The sequence below is a fragment of the Zootoca vivipara genome, chromosome 9 (assembly GCF_963506605.1).
Source record: "Zootoca vivipara chromosome 9, rZooViv1.1, whole genome shotgun sequence".
NCBI lineage: Eukaryota > Metazoa > Chordata > Lepidosauria > Squamata > Lacertidae > Zootoca > Zootoca vivipara.
The window spans coordinates 56,413,571-56,441,188 of NC_083284.1; the positions used below are offsets into that span (position 1 = coordinate 56,413,571).

Consider the following 27,618-nt stretch of genomic DNA (forward strand, 5'->3'; position numbering starts at 1 on the left):
ACTAGCAGATGGATCTTTTCAGTTAATTAGTTAACCTTGTGTACCAGAATCTGCCGTGCCTAAAAGGTACCAGGCAGAATGAGGGTGGTCATGTCAACCCCTGTAAGAGTCAAACGCAAATCTAGCAGTCAATGACCCTTTATAATCTGACTTCTTTAGGGCTCTAGGGAAAGATAGACATGTGAACAATGAGCTTTTTGTATGTTAACCACTCGCTTTAGAAAGCCCTCCAACCCATCCCACCACCCACCAGCCTGTGTTGCAGCAGGAAACTGATGTAATAAGCTGGCGTTTGCCAGCAACAAGTTTCAGTTCAACAAATGACCTTTCAGGCGTGTTTCTCCCCACCCCCCACCCCACCCTGGCACCTTCCTTCTCTATCACTTCACCCACCCACTTTGGTAAAAGGCCTTTCCATTTGGTTTTGACGAGTAGGAAAAATCTACCCACAAGAATTCCAGAGCCCTGCTATTTCACTTAATAAAACCGTTCTGAGTTTTAAATTGAGATCAGCTAGGAAGCAAGTTGGCGCGCAGAGCAAATACTAGCATAGCAGGCAAAACCCATAAAATTCTAAAATCACACTACAGCTACGTAAACAGCATTTTAGGTTTATGAATGACTAATCCTCCCCGTGCAAATACCCCACCTCATTTGCATTTCCACAGGGTTTCAACATACGGCGCTATTGACACATGCGCTCGCATAGTTTGCATTTTGTCACAACACACAGCAGTGGAATGCAAAAAAGAAACACACATTACGACATCTGCAGAGAATCCGAAGCATGCAAGGATAAACTGGTCAATACTTATTTCTGTCTTTCAGAACAAACAACTTCTGTATTTAGCACAGCTCCCATAATAACAGTCTTTGAACAGGAGGAGCTTTGATGCTGGAGTTTAAATACTCTCTGTGACTCCCAGGGAAAGGAAGGAGGAGAAAGACCAGATGGTAGTAGAATTGGGAACAAAAAAAACACCAAATACCACCCCACAGAACTTATATTGTACTTTTGACTGCTTCAGAATCCTACAGGACCAGCAACAGAGATTAGGCAATGCAGGGTTTTCCGAAAGCATTTATCTGGCAAAGGATAACTGGACATGAATATGGTCCAACTCAATGTTTAAAGATAAGAGGGTGTTCTCAATTTTACCTATCACCCATTCATCCATGCCCAAACCCCAAGCCTAAGCAACTTTCAAAGGCAGTGCACACCTAAAAAAAGGAAAAAAAGGTCGACTGGTTTTTGGCAGAAAGGAATGAACACTTTATGTTTTACTGTTTGTAGGTTCTGACTAGCCTCCCAGAGATGTATGCAGCTCCTTACCAGCTGAAGCCATGTTTATTGGAAGGTGTATATTTCTCCAAGAGGGCAGTTAACTTCAAGAGGGAATATTTCTGCAGAAGGTTCATCTGTGCCACAGACTGGCAGTCAATCTGTAGCAGTGCTGAGCTTAAGCTGGGTCGATGGGAGCTCTGGAAGCTGTGCCACCTCATTCTGTGCCTTCAGGAGAGGGAGAAAGAGAGACATTGGATGGTTAGAAGCCAGAGTTAAGTGGAAAGCCAAGCACCTGCTGTACCATTGCAAGATCTCAGATGTTGATGACATTTGGAACTTAAGTACTCCTTGCACAGTGTGTGTAAAAATATTGCAAGGCTAAATTTGCCAGAGTCTGATGCCCCTACTCCCCTCAGAGAGCTTCAGTTTCCAGAGTTTCCTGGGAAGAGGGACTGATTGTTAAACCACTCTGGAAATTGTAACTCTTTGTGAAAAATACGGGTCTCCTAACAACTCTTAGAACCCTTAAAATAACTGCAGTTCCTAGGATTCATTCAAGGAAGCCATGATGCAGAAGAGGGAAAATGCTTGTTCTGACTTGTGGGTATTTGACAGGGCACTTTCTATAACTCCTCAGTTGGGCTAACTGGGTTTTTTTGTTTTGTTTTGTCATAAGCCGGTCCAGAAAACCGTGTCTGTTCTTAGACACAGAGCTATGTATAATTTTCCAGTCACTACCATATGTATTTAGGATTCTGTAGTCACTCTTTGTATATACAGTGCTTAAGAGTAAAACTGCTTCTTCAACTCAGAACATGATTAGAATATGACTGCATTTTTTAAAAAAGGAATGTCGTAAAAAGGGGTTTTTATTCTGTCAGGCCTTTGGGAAACAAGTTTTGCTCCTGTCAATTATTTTATAGCTTGCTAGTGCCTTTCTGTCATGTTTTTTGGTTGTTGGTTTTATTTGCGGTACTTTTGCGCATGCCATTTTGTGAAAATAGCAGTTTGTGATTTATAAATGAAAAGTGCCATGAGGAGTTTTTATGCAAATGGGTTTTAAGGGTTATGGAAAGGGTTCTACTGAAACGTCTTGTTTTGGTTATATGCTACACCCTTTGGGCTCTTTAGCCTTTTTTGTACATTGGTTGAATACTTCTTTTAGTACGTGACTAACAGGCCAAATAAACACATAATAAAATTAAGATTCCTCTTTATATCCCATCCTCAAATATAAAAGCCAACATGCTGTTGAAAAGCATCACACTTCCTATGTACGCTGTATCAATACAAACATACATATGTAACTATAGCCACACAAGCATGCATATACACCAATATATATACAGTGGTACCTTGGTACTCGAATGGCTTTGCTCTAGAACAAAATGGCTCCTGAATGCTACAAACTGGGAAGTAAGTGTTCCGGTTTGCGAACATTTTTTGGAAGCCAAACATCCTACACGGTTTCCACTTGAGTGCAAGAAGCCCCTGCAGCTAATTGGAAGCCACATCTTGTTTTTGAATGGCTTCGGGAATAGAATGCGTTAAGTTCAAGAACCGAGGTACTGTTGTAAAGTGAAAGTCTGTGTTTACTAACCTGTTAGAACGTGTTAATGATGCTCCCACCCCAGAGTCTCTTCTTTCCTGGATCCCTGTTGATTCTTCCGTATCAATCAAGGAATTTCCTGTACTGTCGAGGTCACTGGGTATTGTCCTATCATTGTCCACATCGAGGAGGATCTGCTTGGGAAACGAAGGGCATGGAGACACTGAGTCTAGGGCTGAATCAGAGTCTCCTTCGTCTGAAAACTTCTCGGACCACTGGTTCACAATTTTCTGCATGCCTTTGACATGATACAGGATGTCATCGAGCTCAGGAAAGAGGTCTTCATTCTCAAGGCCAGCCAGGTCCCCCGTGCTGGAATACAGGATAGATCCTGGCACGTTGTCGTAAATGCTGAGGCGGCTGCACATGGAGCTGGAAGAATTGCGCCTCTTCCCAAGGCTCAGGTCTTTGGAGCTGTCAGAACTGTTCTCCCTCCTGAGGGCGAGGTGGCTATGGCCGTGGAAGCTCCCCGTTCTCCAGTTGACCGAAGTGCTGTTCTCCGAGGGAGCAAAGTTACCATTGGAGAGGGCTTTGGGGAAAGTCCCAGGCTTGTGGTCTTCTGGAATGAAGAAGACTGTGTCTTCAGCAAAGCCCTCCCTGTTTTTGAAGTTCTGCTCCATGACATCGTGGAACGTTGATTGGTTGAAAGGATCAAAGCCTTCGAGGTACATTCCTACTCTTTTATTGTAGGCGCTGAGGCTGCGCGTCCTTGTGATGGGGCTTGGGGTGCTGACGGCACTGCTTGTTTCCGATTGGCTGCTACTACTGCTGGTCTGGGTGGAATTGGAGACGCTTCTTTTACGTACCATAGGGATGTTGATGTGGTTGCCATTGAGGGTGGAGATCTCTACGCAGTTCAGCTGCTTCAGTTTCTCTTCATCAACGCCTTCCTGCAAGATAGGCCCGCTGATGATAAGGCCAAGCTTTGAAGGAGCTTTGCTTTTACCATGATGGGAGCTTTTTATTTTAAAGCTCTCCATCCTCTTCAAGAGGCTTCTCGTTTTGGACTTGGCATTCTTCTCGTTAGTTTTCACGTTGAAATTGAAGTTTGACAGCTCTTTAGGAGAGGGCAAGCTGCTGAAGGAGTCCTCATTTGCCACGAAGTTGGCTGAGGAGCCAACACTGATGACAGAGTTGGTTCTGGTGGTGGGCGCTTCGCTCTGAGAGGCATCTGGGTGGCTGCTGATGCTGTGGACGGAAACTACCTCCTGACGTTCGGTGTGGTCAGTTAGCAGGCCTCCATGACTAGCTGCACTGCTGAGATGAGCCGCTTCTGGGCATGAAGGATTCACATCCTGCTTCGGGGGGAAGACGTCAAATTCCTCAAGCCTGGACCACCTCTTGCTGTCCCTCTGGAAGGTCCACTTGCCACTTATCGCACAAGGCTCATCTTCATCCGAATCCTCACTCTGCAATGAAACAGGACATCCTTAATCATTACAAAAAAACAATGGCAATAAAATACACCAATGGCAATACAATTTCAAATCAATGTTATCCCAACTAACAATGTCCTACTGATGTGAACACTTTGGTATTTTCTGCTCTTTTTTGTAAGCCAGTGGAGGCTGGTTTCATGTCTGTGAGGGACAAGGGATACAGGGAAGTCCCTCCCATCTTAAGTTCCAGCCCATCCCCAAGCGCTGGAGAGAGCAAGGAGAGCTCTGCCTCCAGCGGAGAGTCAGGAAGTAGTGTCCGAGGCTCAGGCAAGGTTGCGGAGCCCATGCCCCAGGTGGGACAGGAAGATGGGAGCAGGGGGGGAAGGCCAATTCCCCCAACTCCGGAATTGCGACGCAAACGTAGGGGGAAGAGGTTGGGTCTTCCAAAGCTTCTATGCTGGAGGAAAACGCGCCAATCGCCATTCGGAGGTTCTGACACCTCACCTTAAGGATGTATATTAACCGCTCTGAACACTGTAAATAATCAGCACTTAATAAAAGCCTAAAAAGACCATGCTGGAGTCGTTACTCTAGAGTAGCCACATCAGGCCCTCTGACAGCAACCTCCGAATCTTTTTTTGGCTACTTTGGAGTGCCGCGATGAGCGCGCAAGAGGCTGAGCGTTGGAGGCGGGAGGCTGAAGCGGCGAAGCAGGAGATACTGAACCTGACAGCCCAGGCCCAGCAGCAATTGCATGCCGCTCAGGAGGAAGCGCGCGGGGCGCAGGAGGAGCTGAACAAGCTGGTGGACCAGGTGAGGACAAAAGAGGAGACTGAGAAACAGCTAAGGGTGATGGTATTGGACCTGCAGAAAAAGTTGGAAGAGGAGAAAGCCGCTAGAGGTGGGGGGGCGCCCCAGCCGCAGCTAGTCCAAGTGAGAAGGGGACAGAGCCTAGTCACCTCGTCAGGAATTGTCCACATTGCCGGGAATGGCAGGGAAGGGCGGGAACTGTTATGCCCGCCCCCACAGACTCAACGCAACAGCAGGGAAACGAGACTGCCTGGCTGCAGGAGACAAGGGGCAGCAGCCAGGCGCAATCGACGGAAACCAGCCCCCTCCCTCCCTCCCTTCCACAGAGGGGCAGCGCCAGCCCACACACCCCAGAGCAGGGGTGGTTCTAGAAGTGACTCTGACACTTCCTAATGGGTACCCACTGACGGTTTTAGCGTTAATCGATTCGGGGGCGTCGGCCAATTTTTTTTTCAAGAAATTTTGCGGAAGCACACCAGATCCAACTGCTGCAGCTGGACTTTCCCCTGCACGTCTCCACCATTGACGGCAGGGAGTTGCTGGGAGGGGCCATCACCCACCAGACCCCCCCCCATGAGAATGACAGTGGGAAGGCACTCAGAGACACTGGCTTTCAACGTCACCACCATCTCAGACCCCCCCATAGTGCTAGGAATGAGCTGGCTAGCACGCCACGACCCATCCATAAGCTGGCACCAGAGATGCATTACGTTCGGATCGGACTTTTGTCTGGAACATTGCATGCAGCGCCAGCCAGGGGAGGGGCCACCGATAGCCACGGTGGCCACCATGCACGTTAAGGGGGGAGAGGCAATTCCCAAACAGTACTGGGACCTGCAGGAGGTCTTTAGCGAAGCGGAATCCGACCACCTGCCACCCCACAGGTCTTTTGATTGTCAGATAAACCTGATACCCGGGGCAATTCTACCCCCAGCCAAGCTGTACTCCATGTCAGACCGGGAACTGGAGGATCTGAGGGAGTTCATCGACAAGAACCTCAAGCGGGGGTTCATCAGAGAAAGCAAGGCAGCAGGGGGCAGCCCGGTATTCTGGGTGGACAAGAAAGACACGCAACAGCGCCGTCTTGTGGTGGATTTTAGACGCCTGAACTCCATGACAGAACCAGTGGCTTTCCCAATGCCCAGAGTGGACGATCTGTTGACAGCAGCGCGCAGGGGCAAGATCTTCACAAAGCTCGACCTGAGGGGGGTGTACAACTTGATCAGGATCCGGGAAGGCGATGAGTGGAAGACCACGATGTTCACGCCACTGGGCTCTTTTGAATATCTGGTGATGCCCTTTGGTTTGCAAGGGGGGTCAGCATGCTTCCAGGCCTTCATGCACCACGTCCTGGGGTCCCTCCTCTTCAAGAACTGCTTGGTCTTCCTGGATGACATCCTTATTTACTCCAATGACCCAGTGCAGCATGTGAAGGATGTCAGGGAGGTGTTGCAGCGCCTGAAGGAGCACCACCTGTATGTGAAGCTGGAGAAGTGCAAGTTTCACACCAAAGAGGTGGACTTCCTGGGCTACAAGCTGTCAGACAAGGGGCTAGCGATGGACAAGGACAAGGTGCAGACCATCCTGGACTGGCACAGCCCGAGGACGCGCAAAGATGCCCAACGCCTACTAGGCTTCGCCAACTTCTACAGGAAATTCATCAAGAACTTCTCTCGTGTTACGGCTCCCATCACTGACTGCCTGAGAGGCAAGCAGAAGTTCAGGTGGACACCGGAGGCGCAAGCAGCGTTCGAAAGCCTAAAAAAGGTGGTCGCCTCCGACCAGAACCTGTTCCATGTGGTACAGCACGCGCCACTGCGCATCGAAACAGACGCTTCAGACCGTGCGGTGGGGGCCATTTTACTGCAACTGGATGCCAACAGAGAGTGGAGACCCTGTGCCTTTTTCTCCAGAAAACTGACCCAGCCAGAACGCAACTACACGGTGTTTGATAAGGAGCTTCTCGCGATCCATTCTGCGTTCCGGCACTGGAGACACTTCCTGGTGGGCGCCAAGCACCCCATCCAGGTGTGCACGGACCACAAGAACCTGGAGTTCTGGAGAACAGCCAGGGTGCTCAACCAGCGGCAGATACGGTGGGCAGAGTTCTTCTCACACTTCAACTTCTCCATCCACTACATACCGGGGGAGCAGAACGTCAGGGCGGATGCCCTCTCCCGTAAGCCAGAGTACATGGAGGAGGAGTTACCACCGGCGCTCCGACACGTGTTTCCCCCGTCGGCATGGTCCTGTGGAGCAGCAGTGGTGAGCGAGGCAGAACTCACAGCACTGACGGCAGCAGATGAGTTTGCCACCCGCATCTTCCAAGACCTGCGAGGGGGGAGGGAGCAGGCACGAGACTTTGAGGAAAGGAGGGGGTTGCTTTTTTACAGGGGAGCCCTGTACCTACCCACCACACAACTCAGAGGTAAGGTCCTCAAGCAGATGCACAACAACCCAACAGCAGGGCACTTTGGAAGGGACAAGACCACCCACTTAGTCATGAGACACTTCTGGTGGCCAGGGGTGCGGGAGGATGTCAGAGACTATGTAAGGGGCTGTGACACCTGCCAGCGAGCAAAGGTAGTCAGGGCAGCACCAGCAGGGTTGCTGGAGCCATTAGCCACACCGCACAGGCCGTGGGAAGTAGTGTCCATGGACTTCATCACAGACCTGCCTTCTTCCAGGGGCAAGACAGCAGTGTTGGTGGTGGTGGACCTCATGTCCAAAATGTGCCACTTTATACCGTGTGCCAGGGCGGTCTCTGCAGAAGAGACGGCCAAACTGTTCGTTGACCACGTATTCAGACTGCATGGGTTACCCTTGAGGGTTATTTCGGACCGAGGCCGCCAATTTGTTTCCAGGTTCTGGAGGCGGCTCATGAACCTCCTGCAGGTGGAGGTCAGCTTGTCGACGGCTCGGCACCCGCAGACCAATGGACAGGCGGAGAGGGTCAACGCCATTCTGCAGCAGTACCTGAGATGCTACGTCAGCCAGAGACAAACGGACTGGGTGGATCGCCTGCCACTGGCAGAATTTGCCTACAACAATGCGGTGCACGTCTCAACAGGGGTGTCGCCCTTTAAGGCCAACTACGGGCGCGACCTCAGATCTTTCCCAGAGAGGGAGGGGGAGGAGGAGGAGGAGGGCCCGCAGGCAGAGGACTGGGCAGAGGAACTGGAGACGGTGCACCAACAACTCCGGGAGCACTTAGAGAGGGCCAAGGAAGCATACAAGAAGGGGGCAGATCGTCACAGGCGACTGGGGGAGGTCATCAGGGTAGGGGACAGGGTTTGGTTGTCCTCTGAAGGCCTTCCCACCAGGGGGCGATGCAAGAAGTTGGCGCCCAGGAGGCTGGGCCCCTTCACGGTCACGCAACAGGTCAATCCGGTAGCCTTCAGGCTAGCACTGCCTGAGGACATGAGAGTGCACCCAGTGTTTCATAGATCCCTGCTATCGCCGTACAGAGAAAGCACCAGGTTTAGGGACAGTGATCAGCCTCCAGAGGGAGGGGGGGAGACGGGAGACGCCCGACGACTCAATGAGGCAACTGAGATTTTAGACTCAAGGAGAGGGGTGAGAGGGCTGGAGTACCTCATAGCATGGGAGGACACTCCGCCGTCCCACAATGAGTGGATACCTGCCACGGAAGTACCTGAGGAATTTTTAGTGGAAGAGTTCCACGCCCTTTTCCCCCACAGGCCCAAGCCCTGGCACATGGAAAGGGAGGGAGAGGGGGAGGGGCGGGAGGAAGGGATCGCAGGCAGCAGCTCTCCATGGAGATGGGAAGCGGAATTTGAGGATATGGAAGAAGAGGTGTGGGTTTCACCGAGGTCGACTACGTCAGAGGCAGGAGAAGACTGGCAGAACATTTTTACTCCCACCAGCTCTGACGCCACAGACTTTTTGGGATTCCCGTCTTCTCAGGGGGAGGGGAAAAGATCGCCGGATTGGGGGGAAATTTTTACACCCACAGGCTCTGACACCACGGACTTCTTGGGGTTTCACTCATCTCCAGTAAGCGGAGAGCCCCTAGGGAGGGGGGGAGAGGAGCCTGGGAGGGGGGTGGATGTGAGGGACAAGGGATACAGGGAAGTCCCTCCCATCTTAAGTTCCAGCCCATCCCCAAGCGCTGGAGAGAGCAAGGAGAGCTCTGCCTCCAGCGGAGAGTCAGGAAGTAGTGTCCGAGGCTCAGGCAAGGTTGCGGAGCCCATGCCCCAGGTGGGACAGGAAGATGGGAGCAGGGGGGGAAGGCCAATTCCCCCAACTCCGGAATTGCGACGCAAATGTAGGGGGAAGAGGTTGGGTCTTCCAAAGCTTCTATGCTGGAGGAAAACGTGCCAATCGCCATTCGGAGGTTCTGACACCTCACCTTAAGGATGTATATTAACCGCTCTGAACACTGTAAATAATCAGCACTTAATAAAAGCCTAAAAAGACCATGCTGGAGTCGTTACTCTAGAGTAGCCACATCAGGCCCTCTGACAATGTCAGTGTGATAATCCAAGAAGTTTACTAGAAGAGAAGAGCCAGTTTAGGGTTGTGCATGCAGTATCAGACTCTGTCTGGGAGACTAGGGTTCATATCCCAACTCAGATGTTGGCTGCATGTTACATGTAACTGTGCACAATGGAATCCTATCAACATTTTTTTTAATAAAGAAAGCATCAATTGCCACATGATATAAGAAAGTATGGCGGTCAGCTTTGGTAGAAAAACCAACTAACGAATTAAAGCTTCTGAGGGGCGTGGAACAAAAGGACACACTTGCAACAGATGGGTATGCCTTTATTATTATGTCTGCAGGCAACCCATGTCCCCCTTCTGCTCTCTTCCAGGTCCAAAAGGACCCATAGATCAGCGGTCGCATGTCACTTGAACACACACAAAATGGTTGCTGGCTTTACAGCAAAAGAAGACACGGCAGAACCTCCCTCACATTACAGCCATACCTCGTTTTATTGTGCTTTGCAGATAGTGCTCCTCACGAGGATGTGGGTGCAGATGCAGGCATGCCAGTCATTTCCAGTGAAAGAAAGTCCCCACCACCACCACCCCACTTCTGGCCATGGGGAGTAGAGCTGGCTAGGCCTGGAGCTGGGGTTTTCCCCTCCCACCCCTGCCGTCGGGGTGGGGGTGGGGCAGGGAGCTGCCTTAACAGACTACAGTATAGTGCAAAAATTACTTTTATATGCGCCGGGAAACCAAAAAAAAAAGGTACGACTCGCTTTATTGCAGTGGTCTGGAACTGAACCTGCAATTGCTCCGAGGTCTGCCTGTACAAAATTTTCTGGCTGGTGTAATTTCAAGCTATAATTTGTTTACTCATTTGGATAACTGACTGGAATTGCGTTGTTCTAAGGGTTGCTGGCCTCATGGTAATATGCAAGCTCATCTCCTGAGGAAGGTTGGGGTTTTGTGTGTTTTACTGTTATCTGCATCCTGTGAAAACAATAGCTAACAATAAAAATAATAAATAATGAAACCCAATGTATGCAACATATATAAAAACTATACTCAACATAAAACTGCTTTGAAAAAGGAAGAAAAGCAGCTGGGAGAGGGGCAGATTATGAGCGAAGAAACAGCAGGGTGAGGGGGGTGGTTCATATCTTCGCCATGCCTGGTATTTCCTCACCCCAAACAAAAGTTTTGTATGTAAAAGACACCAGGATCAGTCAGGTCTGAAATCCTGGGAGAACTGGTTCTAGCCAGCATAGACATCAAAGAGCTAGGCTAGATGGAGTAACGGCCTGATGGACTAATGAGTAGAAGACCCTTCCTAAAGGCTAGATTTTCCCTCACTAGGATTTTTTTTTAAAGGGGGGTGAGACCTACTTTTTGAAATCTGCCACTTGGAGGTGGGGATCCCTACAGAATACTGGGCTGTATCACAACAATGTGGTCCTTTCCCTACAAACAGCCATTAAGGTGCTGCTGCTGCTTGCTCTCTCTCTCTCTCTCTCTCTCTCTCTCTCTCTCTCTCTCTCTCATTTGAAACTTAAAGAAAACAGCTTTACAAAACAGAAGGAACTACGCAAATCTGCCGGTTACTATGTGCTGCCACTAGCCCCTGTAGATGTCCCATTAAGTTATATGAGATACCATTTAGATCAGCAAAAAAGTGTGGCATGCATAAAATGTTCCACTGGAGCCAGCGAGGGCAGGACAATCCAAGCACTGCTCTCTTGTTTATTTTCCTTAATGCAATTAAGAGGCAGATCTGAATTGCAGCAGCTTAACTCCTTACTGATCTTAAAGGTCTTTCAAGTGTGACTAATGAGGCCATGTGGGAGATTGCTGCAGGTTGATGCCTCCAGGCCTCTTACCATATTTTCTTGCCTCCTTCCCTCAACTCAGCAGCCATCAGTATAGACAGGGGCAGGCAACCTCAGGCCCAATCACCTTCTCAATCCGGCCCACAAACGGTCTGGGGATCAGTGTGTTTTTACATGAGTAGAATGTGTCCTTTTCTTTAAAATGCATCTCTGGGTTATTTGTATGGCCTGCCTAGTGTTTTTACATGAGTAGAATGTGTGCTTTTATTTAAAATGCATCTCTGGGTTATTTGTGGGGCAGAGGAATTCATTCATACCCCCCCAAAAAATATAGTCCGGCCTACCACATGGTCTGAGGGACAGTGGACTGGCCCACGACTGAAAAAGGTTGCTGACCCCTGGTATAGGAGAACCCCGAGAAGATGGTTTTTCAGGCATTGCTTCAGGCATTTTAAATATTTGACATCATGGAACTCGGGAGAAGCAAAAGTCAGCTGAGGATGCACATTAATGCACGCCCAACATGACAATAGCATGCATTCTTCCAGGAAGATCCGCTTCAGGTTTTTAAAACTAGGAAGCTAGGGCAGCATCAAGACTGCAGAAGTGGCACCTCCACTTTTCACAGACATGGAACAGCATGTACAGCACATAACTTACTTATTTGGTTGCTATACTGTCTAATAATTCTATTTGTGGTATTTCTTTCACACACTGGTGCACAATATAAAAACCAAACAAAGCTAAGAGTCTGTTTTTAAGGGGTAGGGGAGAATAGACCAAGGAGGACTAATGAGGGGGTATAGCTAAGAAAGGAATTTCTTTTACATACCTCCATTTACTTTCTCCCATTTTCTTGGGGAATGTTCAATTCTCTTGAAAGTTTAGACTGATTTTTCCCCTTAAATGAATGGGATTGTAATAGTTTCAAATCTATTTCAGATACCAGATTTCAACCGCTGGTTAAGGCAAATTCATTCCTCTGGGCATTTGGGAACAGAAGTAGTTCAGGTGTCCATGCTGCTGTTTCTAGGATTGGGTAGGTATGTTAATGTTTCAGTTGGAAAAATGTATGAAGAAGGTTTATATGTAGTTATTGAGGCTATGCAGAATAGATGTACAATGTAGTGTGCTGCCCGGTCACGTACATGAAGTCTTGCACAAGATGATCACAATGTGCACTTGTGCTAAATTCAAGTTGTGTAGCAAAATCTTGTTCTTGCACAACAGTCCGCAGAACTTCTCTGCCTGAATGTCTTGTCAGGGACGGCCCTAAGGCAAGGCTGGGTGGCGCAATGCGCCAGACCGCCGGGGGGCACCACGCTGCCAGGGGGCTGTGCCCGCCAGACAGCCACGCTGGGAAACAGGGCCGGGGGGGGGGGGGCGCCGGAGGGATCTTCGCGTCAGGGCACCAGATATGCTTAAGACGGCCCTATGTCTTGTGTTGGCATATTGCACCATCCAACCCAATGTACTTTACTGCTTTAAATGTGGATATTCTAAAAATTGGTTTACTATTGCCAGCCGCTTTGGAGAGTCAAAAGCAAGCGTTACAAAATTTGTAAACAAGCACATTTTCAAAACAGTGACACTTCAGAACAGCCCCATGGTTGCATTCAGAAGAGTGCACAGGCAGAGGGCCTTCTTGGTAGTAGTGCCCACCCTGTGGAATGCCTTCCCACCAGATTTCAAAGAAATAAACAACTATCTGACTTTTAGAAAACATCTGAAGGCAGCCCTGTTTAGGGAAGTTTTTAATGTTCGATGTTTTATCGTGTTTTAATATTCTGCTGGGAGCCACCCAGAGTGGCTGGGGAAACCCAGTCAGATGGGTGACATACAAATAAAACAACAACAACAACAACAACTCATGCAATACTGAGGCAAACTCATTCTGCCCAGTCTGCAAGCTCCACCTGGCGCAGAGGACTATTTGCATGGGCCATCTTTAAGTAACTGATCAAAAGCAGCCTATATAACATAGTGATGTGCCTTATAAAACTGTAGATTATTGTCAAGATGACTGAAAAACAAAATGCTGACATTTCACATACTTGACATCTCTGGCAGCTGTTTGTTTTTGGTTTTTAAAAAACCCTATTCAATGCAAAAGTGCCAAAATTCACACAGATTTGGTACCAGGATATCAATTAACAGATCTTTACAATCATTTTGTAATGAACAGCTTTTGATGGAGATGAAAAAACTCAGATTCCATCTTGAAAAATAAGGACCATCAGGCATGAAGCTTCCAGAAAGTGCAGGTTTAATCCTGACAACTCTGTGCCCATTAAAACAGACAGTCTGATGTTGAAAGAATACCAGTCTGACCAATGATGTCTTTGTTTGCCAAATGGATAATCATAAGTGAAGAGAATGAACTATGTCATCCTATGCATGCTCATACTTGGAAAGAAATGCCATTTCGTTGAATGGTGCAGACACAGTAAGTATGTTTAGGGCTGCAGACTGAATCCTATGCACACCTGCAAGGGAATAAGATCCACTGACATCAATGGGGGCTTACTTCCAAGTAAACATATACAGGACTGGGAAGCCAGAATATCAACCAATTCCTTACAGTACTGTGACAGATTCATCAAGGGCACTTACCCGCTTCCTGTGTGGACTGATCTCTAGCTTCATCATTGCACATTTGTTTAAAGTATTTAGACGCCTATGCAGGGAAGAAGAAAACAAAACAAGATTAACAGTAAACCTGTCATTCTGTGAAACTAACTATTTCAAATAAAAGATCATCTTGGAAGCTCTCACTAAGCTTATTTACATGCAAATACCCCAAAGGGGAGCCCCAGAATAGCACATATGTTTAAATAACATCACGTTACATCAGCTGGATACCAGATTCTGTAGACTGGTTGGGATGCAGATGGAGAAGCGTAAGAAAAAGCTGTCCTGAAGCAGTTCCTTATGAGTCAGGACCATAAAGGAGAACTTGTTCAGCCAGAAGCCATGAAATGTGGGTAATTGAGAGTGTGGCTCTTGTTCTTCTAATGGAAAACTACCAAGCCCTTCCAGGGACTGAACTTTCTTGGAATGCTGCACTCTATGCATGCAAGCAGGAGTAAGATATTTTGGAATAAACCGTCTGCATCTAGCATGGTGCTCAAATGGCCTTAAGGAGTTATCGGAATTGAAAAAGAACGTCTGAGAACTGCCAGCCATTTCCCCTTAATACGGTGCAATTTCACACAAGCTGGCTCAAAATGGACTTGGAGAGATGGAGAAATTGCTACTGCTGTTTAGCCTTATTCATTCAATTGCCTCCTAGAATGTCTCTGTGTGACCACCTCCCCTCATTTCCTTTAGCTCTCTCCTCAAAACTCGTCTTTTTCAGAACACAATCATCTCCGTAGTCCCTATGTTACATCCAACAAGTGTACAATGTGTTTATACAACAGCTGGGCCATACAATTATTCATATGTAATGCTCAACATGTGTAGAGTCTGTGTAACCAAAGTACCAGTTGTCTGCCTCTATGTACGGACATACAAGTGTTTGTGTGAAAGATTGTAACTTGTTGATTTGTACAGCTCAACGATTTGTGTATGCAGATTGTACAAACGTTTAATGTGAATAACTGTACGAATAAACAGCCAAACTATTTGCGTGCACAGGTACACATATTGCACACTCGTTGAATGTAACATGTGGAAGGGTTTGCAGGATTGCTCACATGTGTTCAGGCAGCTTGTACCAGTGTTCAGTGTAACATCTGAACAAGTCCAGCTGGGATAGGGAGAGCATGAGGTTCTTAATCTCAGGGTTGTGGGTTCAAGCCCCACATTGGGCAAGAGATTCCTGCATTTCAGGGGGCTGGACTGGATGACCCTTGTGGTCCCTTCCAACTGTACAGCTCTATGATTCTAAGCCCAATTTCTCCAGGGCATACACCCATTTTAAATGATCAGAAGTTATAGCAACAAAGGAGCAGGCAACAATAATTGTAATTTATCATCAATATTACTATATGTACAAAATCGGGCAGAGGGGAAATCACTCTTTTCTTGACCAGATCAGATGGAATCCTTCTACCCGTATGTCTTTGTGTGGTGCAGCTCACTGAATCTGTTTTCATTTCCTCCCCCTGCCCCATCTACCAAGCTAAAGCCTCAAAGAAGAAAACTAATTCCCCACACATCAGGTGCCTAGATTGTTCTTTTCAGTCTGTAATATAATTATTTTCAGTATAACTCCGGAAGAACTCTGCTAATATATTCCCAAAACGAAAAAAATCAGTGTATCTGAATCCCAGTGTATCTGATCCCAGTGTATCTGAATCCCAGTGTATCTGAAGAAGTGTGCATGCACACGAAAGCTCATACCAAAATATAAACTTAGTTGGTCTTTAAGGTGCTACTGAAGAAAAAAATCAGATTACTTTTCTCTCTCTCAAGGTTGTACAATTTTTCTCATAATTTTACACCAACACACAAAAATTAAACAAAAAGGATTGCTGTGTTGTTATTTTAAGTGAAAGTGGTTAATTAAAGTGAGCTTACCAGTAAAGATACTTCTTTATTCATTTTTAAATTTTTATTCAATAATACAAGTTACAAAGTATAAATAAAAATGTGCACCCCGCCCTCGAGACTACTCCATCATAACTATCAAACCTCCCAAAATTTGAGCACCTCTTGCGATGGTTTGACCCCTTTCCGTTTTCTTAGTACAAATACCTTCCATATCTCCTCAAAATCTTTCCTCCTCCATATTCCCTGTCTTACCTTGATATTAATTTATCATTAATAGCTATATCTCACACCTCTTTATACCATTCTTCCATTTGATATTCACCTTGCCCCTTCCACTTCCTAGCTATAATAACTTGTACTGCTGTCAATAAATTTGTGAGCAAGTATTTCATAGCCTGCCTGACATCCACCCTGTCATAAACTGATAACAATGCTACTACCTCTGGACTTTCAGTCAGCTTTAACCCTGTGATTTCTGTTATCTCTGTAAACACCTTTAACCAAAACATTTCACTTTACCACAAGAGATGCAATGCTTTGGGGTCAAAGTACCTGAGACCCGGCTCAATTCCGGCATTACTCAGTACATCACATTGGCCCCACTAGGACACAACACTAAACTACAGTTTAGCACAGGGGTGGGTGGCAACCTTTTTTGGGTTCATGGGCACATTTCCAAACCAGAGAAACCAGTTGTCACAGGGCCCCTTTGGCAGGCCACATTCAGTCACACATGTATACACATGTATACCAACTGGAGAGAAAAATGAACAGGAGATCCTACACCAGGGGTCCCCAGACTACGGCCCGGGGGCCGGATGCGGCCCAATTGGCCTGCCAATCCGGCCCGCGACGACCCCCGCCGCCTGCTCTTACGGCGCGCAGCGCGGCAGCGCTCTTCCGGGTCGGGGAAAAAGCGCCGAAAATCCTTTGTGCGCATGCGTATGGGCCTCTCCCGACCCGGAAGAGGTCATTTCTGGTGCACTTCCGGGTCGGGGGAGACCCATACGCATGCGCACAACGGATTTTCGGCGCTTTTTCCACCCTGGAAGCGCGCCACCGCGCCAGTAAGCGCCCGTGCGCATGTGCACGGGCACGCACTCCCCCGCCCGCCGGCCCGCACAGGCGCACGCTCCCCCGTCCTCCAGCCCAAACGCCGGTAAGTCTGGGGACCCCTGTCCTACACTGAGATAATATAGGGGCAAGAGGACTTAATCTCAAGAGGTCTAGAGCAGGGGTAGCCAATCCAGATGTGGATGGACTAAAACCTCTCATCATCTGCCTGGGGCTGATGGAAATGGGAGTCCAACAACATCTGGAGAGTACAATGTTGACTATGTTGGTCAAGCGGAAACCTGGAGTTCAATAAATGAGGGATCTCCTGATTTGGTTATTTACTTCTTCTCCAAGTGAGAGGAAAGGAGGAGAGAGTACAGAGGATCAAGATCTGCTTCCAAACCCAGGAGGTGTCTCACAGGGACTCCCCTCCAGGAATCCCCAAACACATTTCCATTTAATTTACAAAAATTATATAAAATAACTAATTCAACTTCCGATACCTCAAATGAAATTAAGGGACAACATTAAAATGGCTTGTGCATGCCTTCCTCCTTAAAAACAATGGAAAAGGGGGGTGGGAATCTCCCAGTTTGGATCTCCAGGTTTGTTTTACATAAACATTTGCACATTTTACAACACTGGTCCCCACATGGAGTTTTATCTAGTTTCAACCTGTTGCATTTAACCAGCCCAACCACTTTGATCTGTCAGAGAAAACATATTTCCAGCTGGCCTGATAAGAGCTTTGATTTCACCAAGATTATCTATAGCCTGCTCCTCAAAATAAGACCCTTAGGCAGCCGAAATAGATAAGTGTAGAGACGTGAAAACTATTTTCTTGGAGGTACCTTCAGAAGTTTAAACGTACACTTTGCAGAAAGGCAAAGAGTAAAAAAGCAGAATGCTAAACAAAACAACCATTTAAAATGAAAGAAGGACACAACATAGTAAGCCTAATTTTAAGACCCCAGTTTTAAGAGTTGCATGAGTGCTCTCTATTGGAACGGTATAACGAGTGAACATTCAGAGCAAGGTTTCCCAAACTTGGGTCTCCAGCTGGTTTTGGACTACAACTCCCATCTTCCCTAGCTAGCAGGACCAGTGGTCAAGGATTATGGGAGTTGTAGTCCAAAAACAGCTGGAGACCCAAGTTTGGGAAACCCTGATTCAGAATATACCTGCACACATTGCATATATAAGAGGAAGATTGTAGTGCAGTAGTAGAACATCTCATTTGTACGCAGAAGGTCCAGGTTCAATTCCCAGTATCTCCCAAGTAGTGTAACAGTGATCCCTGCCTGAAATCTAGTCCATGTAGGGCTAGATGGGCCAATGGACCAATACTGGGCTAGGTGGACCCACGGTCTGATGCAGAAGAAGGGAAGGCAGTTTCCTACATCATTATGTGTAAAGATCTCAAAATCGATGCTATACTATTTGGGAATCACCACCAGCAACATAACGATACTGGAGAAGAACTGCCTAAAGGACATTTTCATTTCCCCTAACATATTAAGTGCATGGAAACCAACTGTTGGTTGAGAAAGATATTTGGATGTTGCTTAGCAGCTGTGTACACTTAAAGGGGTAATCTGCTACGCCCTGAAATGGACGTTGCCGCACAATCCTAGACATACCGTGTTTCTCCTAAAATAAGACACGTCTTATATTTATTTTTCCTCCAAAAAACACACACCACGGCTTATTTTCGGGGGATGTCTTATTTTTTCGAGCGGGAGCTGGCAACAGCATGCTGCGCCGAGCCCCGACCTGTTGAGAGCCGGCAGCAGCGCACCGCGCGGGACCCATTGAGAGCCGGGGAGCAGAAAATAAAAATGGCAAGGCTGCCCTTGTAACAAAGCACAATAATAATACTGCGGAGCTCAGCGGGGTTCCGGCCCTCCCATTTGCGTGCTGCTGGGGAGCAGAAGAAACGCCATGATCCAAGGATCCAAACGCGTCGGCGGAGCAGGAACAGTAATCGGGGGTTATTATAGAGGCGCTCACGAACCCGAGAGTTGTCTCTCGCTCCTGCGATCGGATGGCAAAAACTTTCACTGACGGAGAACCAATAGAAAACAATCAGGGGTGAATAAAGGAAGATCGCCTTTGGGTGCCCCTCCAAGAGCCGCTCGCTACTGAATAAGCGCCGCAAACAGAAGCAGGTTCCCGGCGCCGACCGGCCCCTGGCCCCCCTGGGACTTTTTCTGAAGGACTCGGCTTCGGGGTGGTGGGCCAAATCTGAAGGCGGCTTTATGTCCGCGACTCCACAGAGGATCCGGCCCAGAAGGGGCAGGAGTTCTTCACCTGCGGGGAGCTGCTGAGGGAGAGTGCGCCGAAGCTCAGCGCCACCAGGCAGCACCCCAAGATCAGCTGCAGCAGCCCCAGAGACAGCAGAGGTCGGGCCGGCAGCAGCCCCGCCCGAGACGCCAGCGGCGGCCTCCCCGCCCAACGGCAGGCCCCGCCGGGGGAGAGCGCGGCCCAGCGGGGCTGAGGCCACCCGGAGCGGGACCATCGCGGCTGGGCAGCCGGCGGGGGCGGCGGGACCGAGGAGGCGGAGTAAGGTCTGGGTGCCTCGGGCGCCGCCGAGAGCCGGGCCAGCGGGCAGCAGGAGCCCGGCAGCACCGCGGGCAGAGACATGGGCGCCGGCCGGGCGGAGGGGAGCGGCCTCGCCTTCTTACGGGCGCTCTGCTCGGGCCAAGGGCGTTCCCTCCAGGGGGGTGACTCTCAGCAGCCAAACTCTCTCCATCCGCCGCCATGCACTGCCCTCTCACCAGCCTCTTCGCGCTGCGCTGTGCTCCCCGAAGCGGCAAGAGGCGGCTGCACGGGAGCCGCTTCGGGGAGCACAGCGCAGCGCGAAGAGGCTGGTGAGAGGCAGCTGCGGCTGCAGGTGAAGCCCGGGATCTGCGTGGGCGACTGGGGACGAGCGCCCTGAGCGCTGCGGCGGTAGTGAAGAGGCGCCCGATCAGCCCGCTTCTCAGCTGATCGGGCGCCTCTTCGCCACTGCCGCAGCGCTCAGGGCGTTCGCCCCCAGTCGCCCACGCAGATCCCGGGCTTCACCTGCAGCCGCAGCTGCCTCTCACCAGGCTCTTCGCGCTGCGCTGCGCTCCCTGAAGCGGCTCCCACCCCCGGCTTATTTTCGGGGGATGTCTTATATTTATTCTACTAATGAAAAGCCTGACATGCTTATTTTTGAGGACCGTCTTATTTTAGGAGAAACACGGTATTTAACCCAAAGTAAGTTCTGCTCAGTTCAGTGGGGTCAACTCCCAAGGAAGCAGGTACAGGGTTGTAGCCTAACAATAAAAAAACATTTATCTATGTGGGTTAAAGAAACAACAACTTTGCCTTCTACTAACCCTAAGAATCTAAAAAATACCACAGCAACTTTGATTGCTGGAAACTGCCTTGTAGAGAGATGAAGAAGGAAGAAATCTGGGATACTGACAAAAACAAGAACCCACAAGATTCATGTTGTTTGCTTGCTGTTGTGTTAAGTGATTTACAACCCTGCATAGTCAAGTTTTTAAATCATGCAGGCACCCCCAATGAATAGGGGAAGATCCCTGCTTCAGAATTTTACCCTATCCTAAACTTCTAGGCCTGGGAGCTTTGGTGAGGGGGAGGAAAGAGGACCAAGACAAAGGGGGCAGGGTTTGCCAGCCTGAGCCCACCGTTCCTTGGTAAGTGACAATCAAGAAAGAAAACAGAATGCCTGAAGAGGCAATGGTGAAAACTGAGGTACATGATTATTCCTAATCCAAGGCGGGGTATTTATACCATTGCTATTTCACGGAGAAGACAAACTTAACAGAAGGGGAAAGTGCATACAATGGCATTCCTCAGCCACACTGCAAACCCGGTTCCCTCCTGGTTCCACAGTTTGAAAGACACTTGCACCCAAAACAGCAAATCAAATACTGGTCCAGCCCTCAGTCTGGGACCTCCCCACTCGCTGCTACTGTTCCTCCTCCTCCTCCAGCTGAGGAAAGGCAGAATGCCTGTGCATAATTTGTGAAGCACATTCTAAGTGCATTCATTCTATCAAGTTTACAGCAGCAAAATAAAGTCCTGTAACACACTTGACTGAATGAAGAGAGTCAATGCTTGGTTAGACTTGTAAATACCATCTGTTTGCAATTGATGAGACACATCATTAAGCAGAGGCAAATTATTTTTCTTTTTAAAAACTCCTAAACCCATTTATGATGGGGGTTTTCTGCAAAATGTTAAGACCTACATACACTGAGTCAATCCATTGACTTACAAACATTTCACTTTTGTTGCTGCTGCTTTGGCTGAAAACAAATTTAGAATGCATCCTTGAGACATTCAAACTTAGCCCAACATATTCTTGTCTTGCAAGCGATCACCAGATAAACTACCAAGGCTACAGCTCTGTACCACAGTCTTTAAAATGCTATGACAATATCAGTTTTCCAAACACTAACCCCCTTGGATTAACCTGCAAATCACATTTTGCAAATTATGGTAACAATAGGAAGTCAATACTGTTTGTTTCACCAAATAGAATATAAGCATGTCTTCTGAACACAGCTGCCAAGTTTTCCCTTTTCTCGCGAGGAAGTCTATTCAGCATAAGGGAATTTCCCTTAAAAAAAGGGAGAACTTGGCATCTATGCTTCTGAATGTTGTTTCCTTGAGTAAAGGATTCTCCAGATAGATTTCTCCCCAACCCGCTGTTATAAGAATTTTGAGGTTATATATATATATAATAATTGTTCATAAAACATGTACATGAATGTACAGAAACATGTCTGAAGCAGCACAGGAAAACAGGCCTGACTGACACCATTTTGACTCTCTCTGACCAGGTGTTCCTCTGCAAGGAAGAAGTGGGGTGGGGGGGAACCTTCTCATTGTCTCAGGAATTAAAGTGATAATCCCTGGCATCCTGATACCTGACTGCCAGACAAAAGGGTGTGATTAACTTGGCTGGGAAACAGGGAAATGTAAATATCTCTCAATTTTGTTGATTAGGTTTTGGGGGCAGGGGGCAGGGTCCAGACTGCTCAGATTACTGCCACCAGACCTCCCCTTTCATGATGTACCTATGATGAATCTAGGAAGGGGGGTCTTGGGATACACCCCTTCTGTGACATATGGGTGATGCTTCTGGGGGGTGGGCTGAAACCAATTTCAAATTTCTTTTTAAGGGCAGGACACCTTTGTTTGGGGTTCCTTCCTTGTTCTCCTGCGTGAGAGGAAGGACCCTGTTGCAACAGCAAAAATAAAAGTGCCTTGCTTCGTACGTCCTGGTTTGGTCTCTGTTATTTGGTGGGCAGGAGACGCTTAAATTCGTCTGCTTGCCTGGATCCTTGAGCTCTCCCTGGGTCAAGATCCATTTCTCTGGGTTCATAGGAACCAGCTTAAATTTTACAACACCGCCCTCCCCAAAAAAGGAAAGAAAAACGATTTCCTTTTCTTAAGGGTTGACAACCATGCAAAATCCACATCTGCATTAATGTATCATGTTAAAAATGACTGGTTTTATTATTTAGCATTACATGCTTACACCCAAAAACGTGTTTTTAAGACTCCTCATTGAAGAAATTTGCAAAAAATAACTTTTGCCCCCTAAAATGGCACACCCTAACTTGATTGCTTTGGGACTGAATGGGTGCAAGAGAGATTCAGAGGGAGGTTGCGCAATCACACACATTTAGCCTTGAGTCCATGGCGGCAGTTTGAATGAACACATCCTGCCCTATTCATTTTTCAAGTCCCAAACAAGCCCCTGCAGTAGTTCTGAGCCAGGCCCTGCATTTCTTAGCTGGAAGCAGAAGTGGTGACTGTCCATGAGGCTGAATCCAAGAAGATGTTTCTTCCCATGGTATTCCAAGTAGAGGAACCAGTGCCGGATTTACGTATAAGCTAAACAAGCTAGAGCTTAGGGCCCCACTCTCTTGGGGCCCCACAAAATTTTAAAGAAAAAAACCTGGATGTACATTTCCAAAATAGAAGATAAAAAACAAATAAAATAAAACCTACATACAGCAACATTGTTTTATGTTGTGTAGGCTCCTATGATGTAAGTAATGGGCCCCGCCTGCTTCCTAAAATATCACTGGTTTGCTCATTTCTATATATAGGGTGCCTACAGTCTGGTTTATGGTTTAGGTCCATAAATTACCATATAGCATATATTCAACTCAAAAAAATAGCGAAAATTTGTTGTGGACAAAGGACAGCTGGACATATAAAGGGCCCCATTACCTTCAGTAGCATAGGGCCTCATCAAACCTAAATCCGGCCCCGACAGGAACCCAGCATTCATTTACGATGAATATATACCAACAATTGCTTTGGATTTCGGTGAATATTTGGAATTGACAACCAGACAATAAAAAGACTGGCGCTGACCCTATCCTTCCACTTGAAAGCATCCTTTTTTTAAAAGCAATCTTTCCCCCACATACCTGCACAAAGCTTCAATGGCATCTCTGTCGAGAAAGTCATGTTCTCTCTTGACCGAAGAAATGTCAATGGGAAATATCAGATCTGCAGGAATCAAGATGGATGGGCAATCAAAAAGAATGCTTTCCCCAGAGATAAAACTTATTTCAAAGCAACTGGCTGTCTCCAAGACATCAGACGCAAGGGACCGGCTCCTGCAAGATAAATTTCCCTTCATACTGCCTTGGATGTGTGACAGGAGCCAGCTTCTCATATGGAACCTTCAACACACAGGACTGGCAACTGAAAATTCCCATGTGTCACAGGAAGGAAAAGGGGCAGAGGGAGAGCGAGCAAAGCACGGAGGAGCAAGCCAAGTCCACAATTGCATGAGCTGAGAAAAAACCTATCTGAACTTTAAAACAAACAATTTAACATTTTGAGGAAGCTTTCCAGGAGTCGGGCCTGCGCTGCATTTAGGCAATAGGTTAGCAATTCCAAAAGCACTGGAAGGCAATGAAGTGGAGAAATAAAACACAGCCTTGCGAGTAGCCAAGCAGATATCTTTGGATAAACTGACACTGACACTCTGTTATGAAGAGTTATGAACTGAATAGAGGGGAGAAACAAGCTGCTAGGAGCCTCCTGTTGTTTTCCATTCCCTGAAAACAATGCAGCAGGCCAGGCCTGCATGTTGGGGACCTACCACCCATCCACTGTGCCTGGTGGTCCACAAGAGGGCTGGGTAAGCCTCTCCTGTTTGTGCTGCCTGTCTGGGATTGCAGAAACAGGGGCTTGTCAAGCACCTGGCAGGCCGCAATAGACGGCTGGTGGGCTGTGTTTGCTTTCCCAGTTGTGGAGACCTGTCTTAGATAAACACTTGGGGTGGGCGGCAAGGAGGAAGCAACAGCAGTGGCTGAAGTCTGGAAATCTACAGCTGCTCTGCAACTGAAACAGACATATATATTTTTTTGCCACTCTCTACAGATTCTTGCCCCACCCATTGCTAAGACCATATAAGCACAATTCAAAGTGTTGGTGCTGACCTTTAAAGCCCTAAATGGCCTCGACCCAGTATACCTGAAGGAGCGTCTCCACCCCCACCGTTGAGCCCGGACACTGAGGTCCAACTCCGAGGGCCTTCTGGTGGTTCCCTCACTGCGAGAAGTGAGGTTACAGGGAACCAGGCTGAGGGCCTTCTCGGTAGTGGCGCCTGTCCATCAGATGTCAAGGAAATAAACAACTACCGTGTTTCCCCTTTTTTAAGACACCGTCTTATAACTTTTTTCCCTCAAAAAAACACACAGTGGCTTATTTTCAGGGGGTGTCTTTTTTTAAAAAAAAGTGCTGGTACAACTGGGACCCACTGGCTCAGGACGCTCAGTGCTCTCTTCTGCGCGCTGCTGGGCGCGTTGTTGGCGCTGCCAGTTCCAAGCGCCTGCAGGGTGGGGTGGGGGTGGCAGTGCTTTAAACCCCCAACCCTTTAGAAAGCAATGGAAGTTATGGACCGTAACAATCCTTAAGAGGCGCAGGTCTTAAAAAACCCCTGGTATCACCCTTGAAGCACAGCCTTCCAAAGTCAGGGGGGAAGAGGTCTGTTTAGACAAAGGAAAGGATTGGGGGTGATTCTGCGCCCTGGGACCCACAGAACTACTTTAAAAATCCCAACCTGGGGGGGGGGGTCAAATAGTGAAGCCCCATAGCCCTGTAGCAACAGAAGGCACATTCTGAAGCACCCGAGCTGTTCGGTTCCATAAAAAATCCAGGAATTGTAAAATTAACAACAATAATGGGGGGGGGGGGCACTCTATCCAAAGAGTTAAGAAGGAATGGGAAAGTGTTGAGTTATATATGGAAAAATATGGAAAGGAAAGTTAGTTAAAGATAAAAAATAAATAATTATCGCAAGGGAAAAAATAACATCATAAAGGGTAATAATATTAAATATAAAATAGACAACACAACAGAAAAAGCAAGTATATGACTAAATGAGATCGCACAGGAGTGAGGGAAGTGGGGAGAGAGGGAGGGGGGTAAGGAATGGAAGGAGGCAATGGTTGGAGGAGGGTATAGGGGGATGAATTAAAGGAAAATTAAGACTGAGAGGCGCATGGTTTTTGTTTTTTAAAGATGCAAAGGCTTGCAATCAGCCAAAGTATAGAGCCCAACTTCCAGGAGACTGCGATCTACTTGCGGATTTATAAACTGGAGGTGATCTACCCCTGTTTTATTGGTGTTCAGGTCAGAGTTGTTTTTAGAGAGAGGAAATATCCCATTTTTGAGGTTAAAGTAAAAGTTCCTGACCTTTTTTTTATAATGAGGAAATGCTGCTAAAACTCCGTTCTTCATTCCACGAAGGGGAGAGGGGGCGGGGCCGGGTGCTCAAAGACAAAAGAAATGGAAAAGGAGATAGCGATCAACTGCAGCCTCCTGCAGCCGCCGGGAGAGGCAGGGGCTGCAGCCGAGTGCTGCTTCGCAAACAAACGGGGGAAAGTGCTTAGAACCCAGAGAATCCAGCTGAAAAACACGAAGCAGCAACAGCAATTGCACACACACCATCCCAAGCCAGCACAGTAACCAAGTCCCAAAAGCAAGAAAGGACTCAGCAAACACTGCTGCGGCCGGCGTTGCTGCTGCTGACTCGGGGAGCTCAGTGCTCTCTTCCGCACAGCGCCTATCACTATGGCTTATTTTCGGGGTACGGTTTATATTTCTCAAATGCTTAGAAATGCTGCTATGGCTTATTTTATGACTATGCCTTAAAAAGGGGGAAACACGGTATCTGACTTTTAGAAGACATCTGAAGCCAGCCCTGTTTTGGGAAGTGTTGATGTTTTATCGCATTATTAATATTATTAGTTGGTTGGGAGCTGCCCAGCGTGGCTGGGGAAACCCAGCCAGATGAGCGGGGTAAATTAAATTATTATTATTCTTAAATGGGAAGTTAGCATTGACGTAGTGTAAAAATGGGCAGTCTGTGGCACTGCAGATGCTGCTGGACTCCAACTCCCATTAACTCCATCCAGCATGACCAATGGCAAGGGATGACAGGAGTCCAACAGCATCCCAATAGAGGTTCTCCATCCAGGAACGGGCTTTGGTAATCTTTCATAATATGGCGCCCTGTGCAAGCCCAAAATGTGGCACCGCCAAATGAACCTTCTCAATTTTGCATCACTGACAATGCTTAAAATAGAAAAAATATTATGTCTTTATGCACAAATCATTATAACCAGATCATGTACATTCAGACAAAAAGTTTCAGCCCTCTCTAATCCAGGCTTGCATGACTTCCAACTCACCAAGCCAAATATGGTTCCTTTGGGGGGCTCAAGAAACCTCCTGTTTATGCCTCCAGAACCACAAAAACAAGGCACCTTGGGAGCCACAAGCCATGAATTGTGGGCTCTGTTTGCCTTGGTGAGTCATCAGCCTCTCAGACAGACCACAAGCTAGCTAGCTAGGAATGCCATGAGTGGCAATGGAACCATGAAACCAGGTTTGATGGGGGAGCTTTTTATTTATATAAATTATGAAAATAATAACCAAGGGGTTTAGTATGTGTGCACATCCTTACATTAGAAAAAAGCTTCCTAGAGATTATGCCCCTTGGCAGAGAAAAGGAATCAAAGTGTTCAAGAAAACCAAACTTGTCCAAATATAGGTTTTTGAACAAAGGAGTTGGACAATAGCAAGAGCTATCCTGCATGCTGATTTTCTTTTTTTAAGGACTTTTCTTGGCTCTGTGTCAGTACCAAATGTGAACAACATAATAGAAGGAAACTCAGTTGCTAAACAGATAAACAAAAGCATTGCCAAGTGTTGTCTCTGCAAGTGCTATTAGCGCCACCGGTTGCCAGAGCAGCTGCCAATTAAAGCCCGTCTCAGTCGCTCAACATGCTTTGCACTGCTGTAACTTCCACCACTAAATAATGAACTATCACTATGCAGTTATAACAAACAGCTGGGGGGAAGAAGTGATGCTGAAAGTGTTCTGGCAAATCTGTTGGGACACAGTACCAACAGATTCAACTTCTGTCAGATGCACTGAAAAAAATGCACCTGTGTGCACCTGTGCAGTGAATTCAGCTCCCTGATTCTGCCTCTTACTTACCTGCCTAAGATCTGTCCTGCCTTTCCCCAGCTGGCTGCCCTCCAAATGCTTTGGCCTGTAACTCCCACCATCCCTGACTAGTGGTCCCATTGACAGGGGCTGATGGGATTTGGGAGAGAATATGTTAGAGAGATGCAAAGAGAGATAGGCTGATCTATCCTATTCGGAAA

At 47.5% G+C, this 27,618-nt stretch overlaps 1 protein-coding gene across 8 annotated transcripts in view; it reads right to left on the minus strand.

The window, feature by feature from the left end:
* Nucleotides 1-27,618, minus strand: part of DLC1 (DLC1 Rho GTPase activating protein) — a 296,053-nt gene that overhangs the window by 17,203 nt on the left and 251,232 nt on the right. For all 8 annotated transcript variants that reach the window (XM_060278816.1, XM_060278815.1, XM_035114152.2 and 5 more), the window contains 4 exons: nucleotides 23,358-23,439; nucleotides 13,975-14,038; nucleotides 2,886-4,303; nucleotides 1,334-1,510 (listed from right to left, as the gene is read on the minus strand). In XM_060278816.1, the coding sequence (XP_060134799.1) occupies nucleotides 1,334-1,510; nucleotides 2,886-4,303; nucleotides 13,975-14,038; nucleotides 23,358-23,439 (1,741 nt within the window). The remainder of the gene's footprint in view (nucleotides 1-1,333; nucleotides 1,511-2,885; nucleotides 4,304-13,974; nucleotides 14,039-23,357; nucleotides 23,440-27,618) is intronic.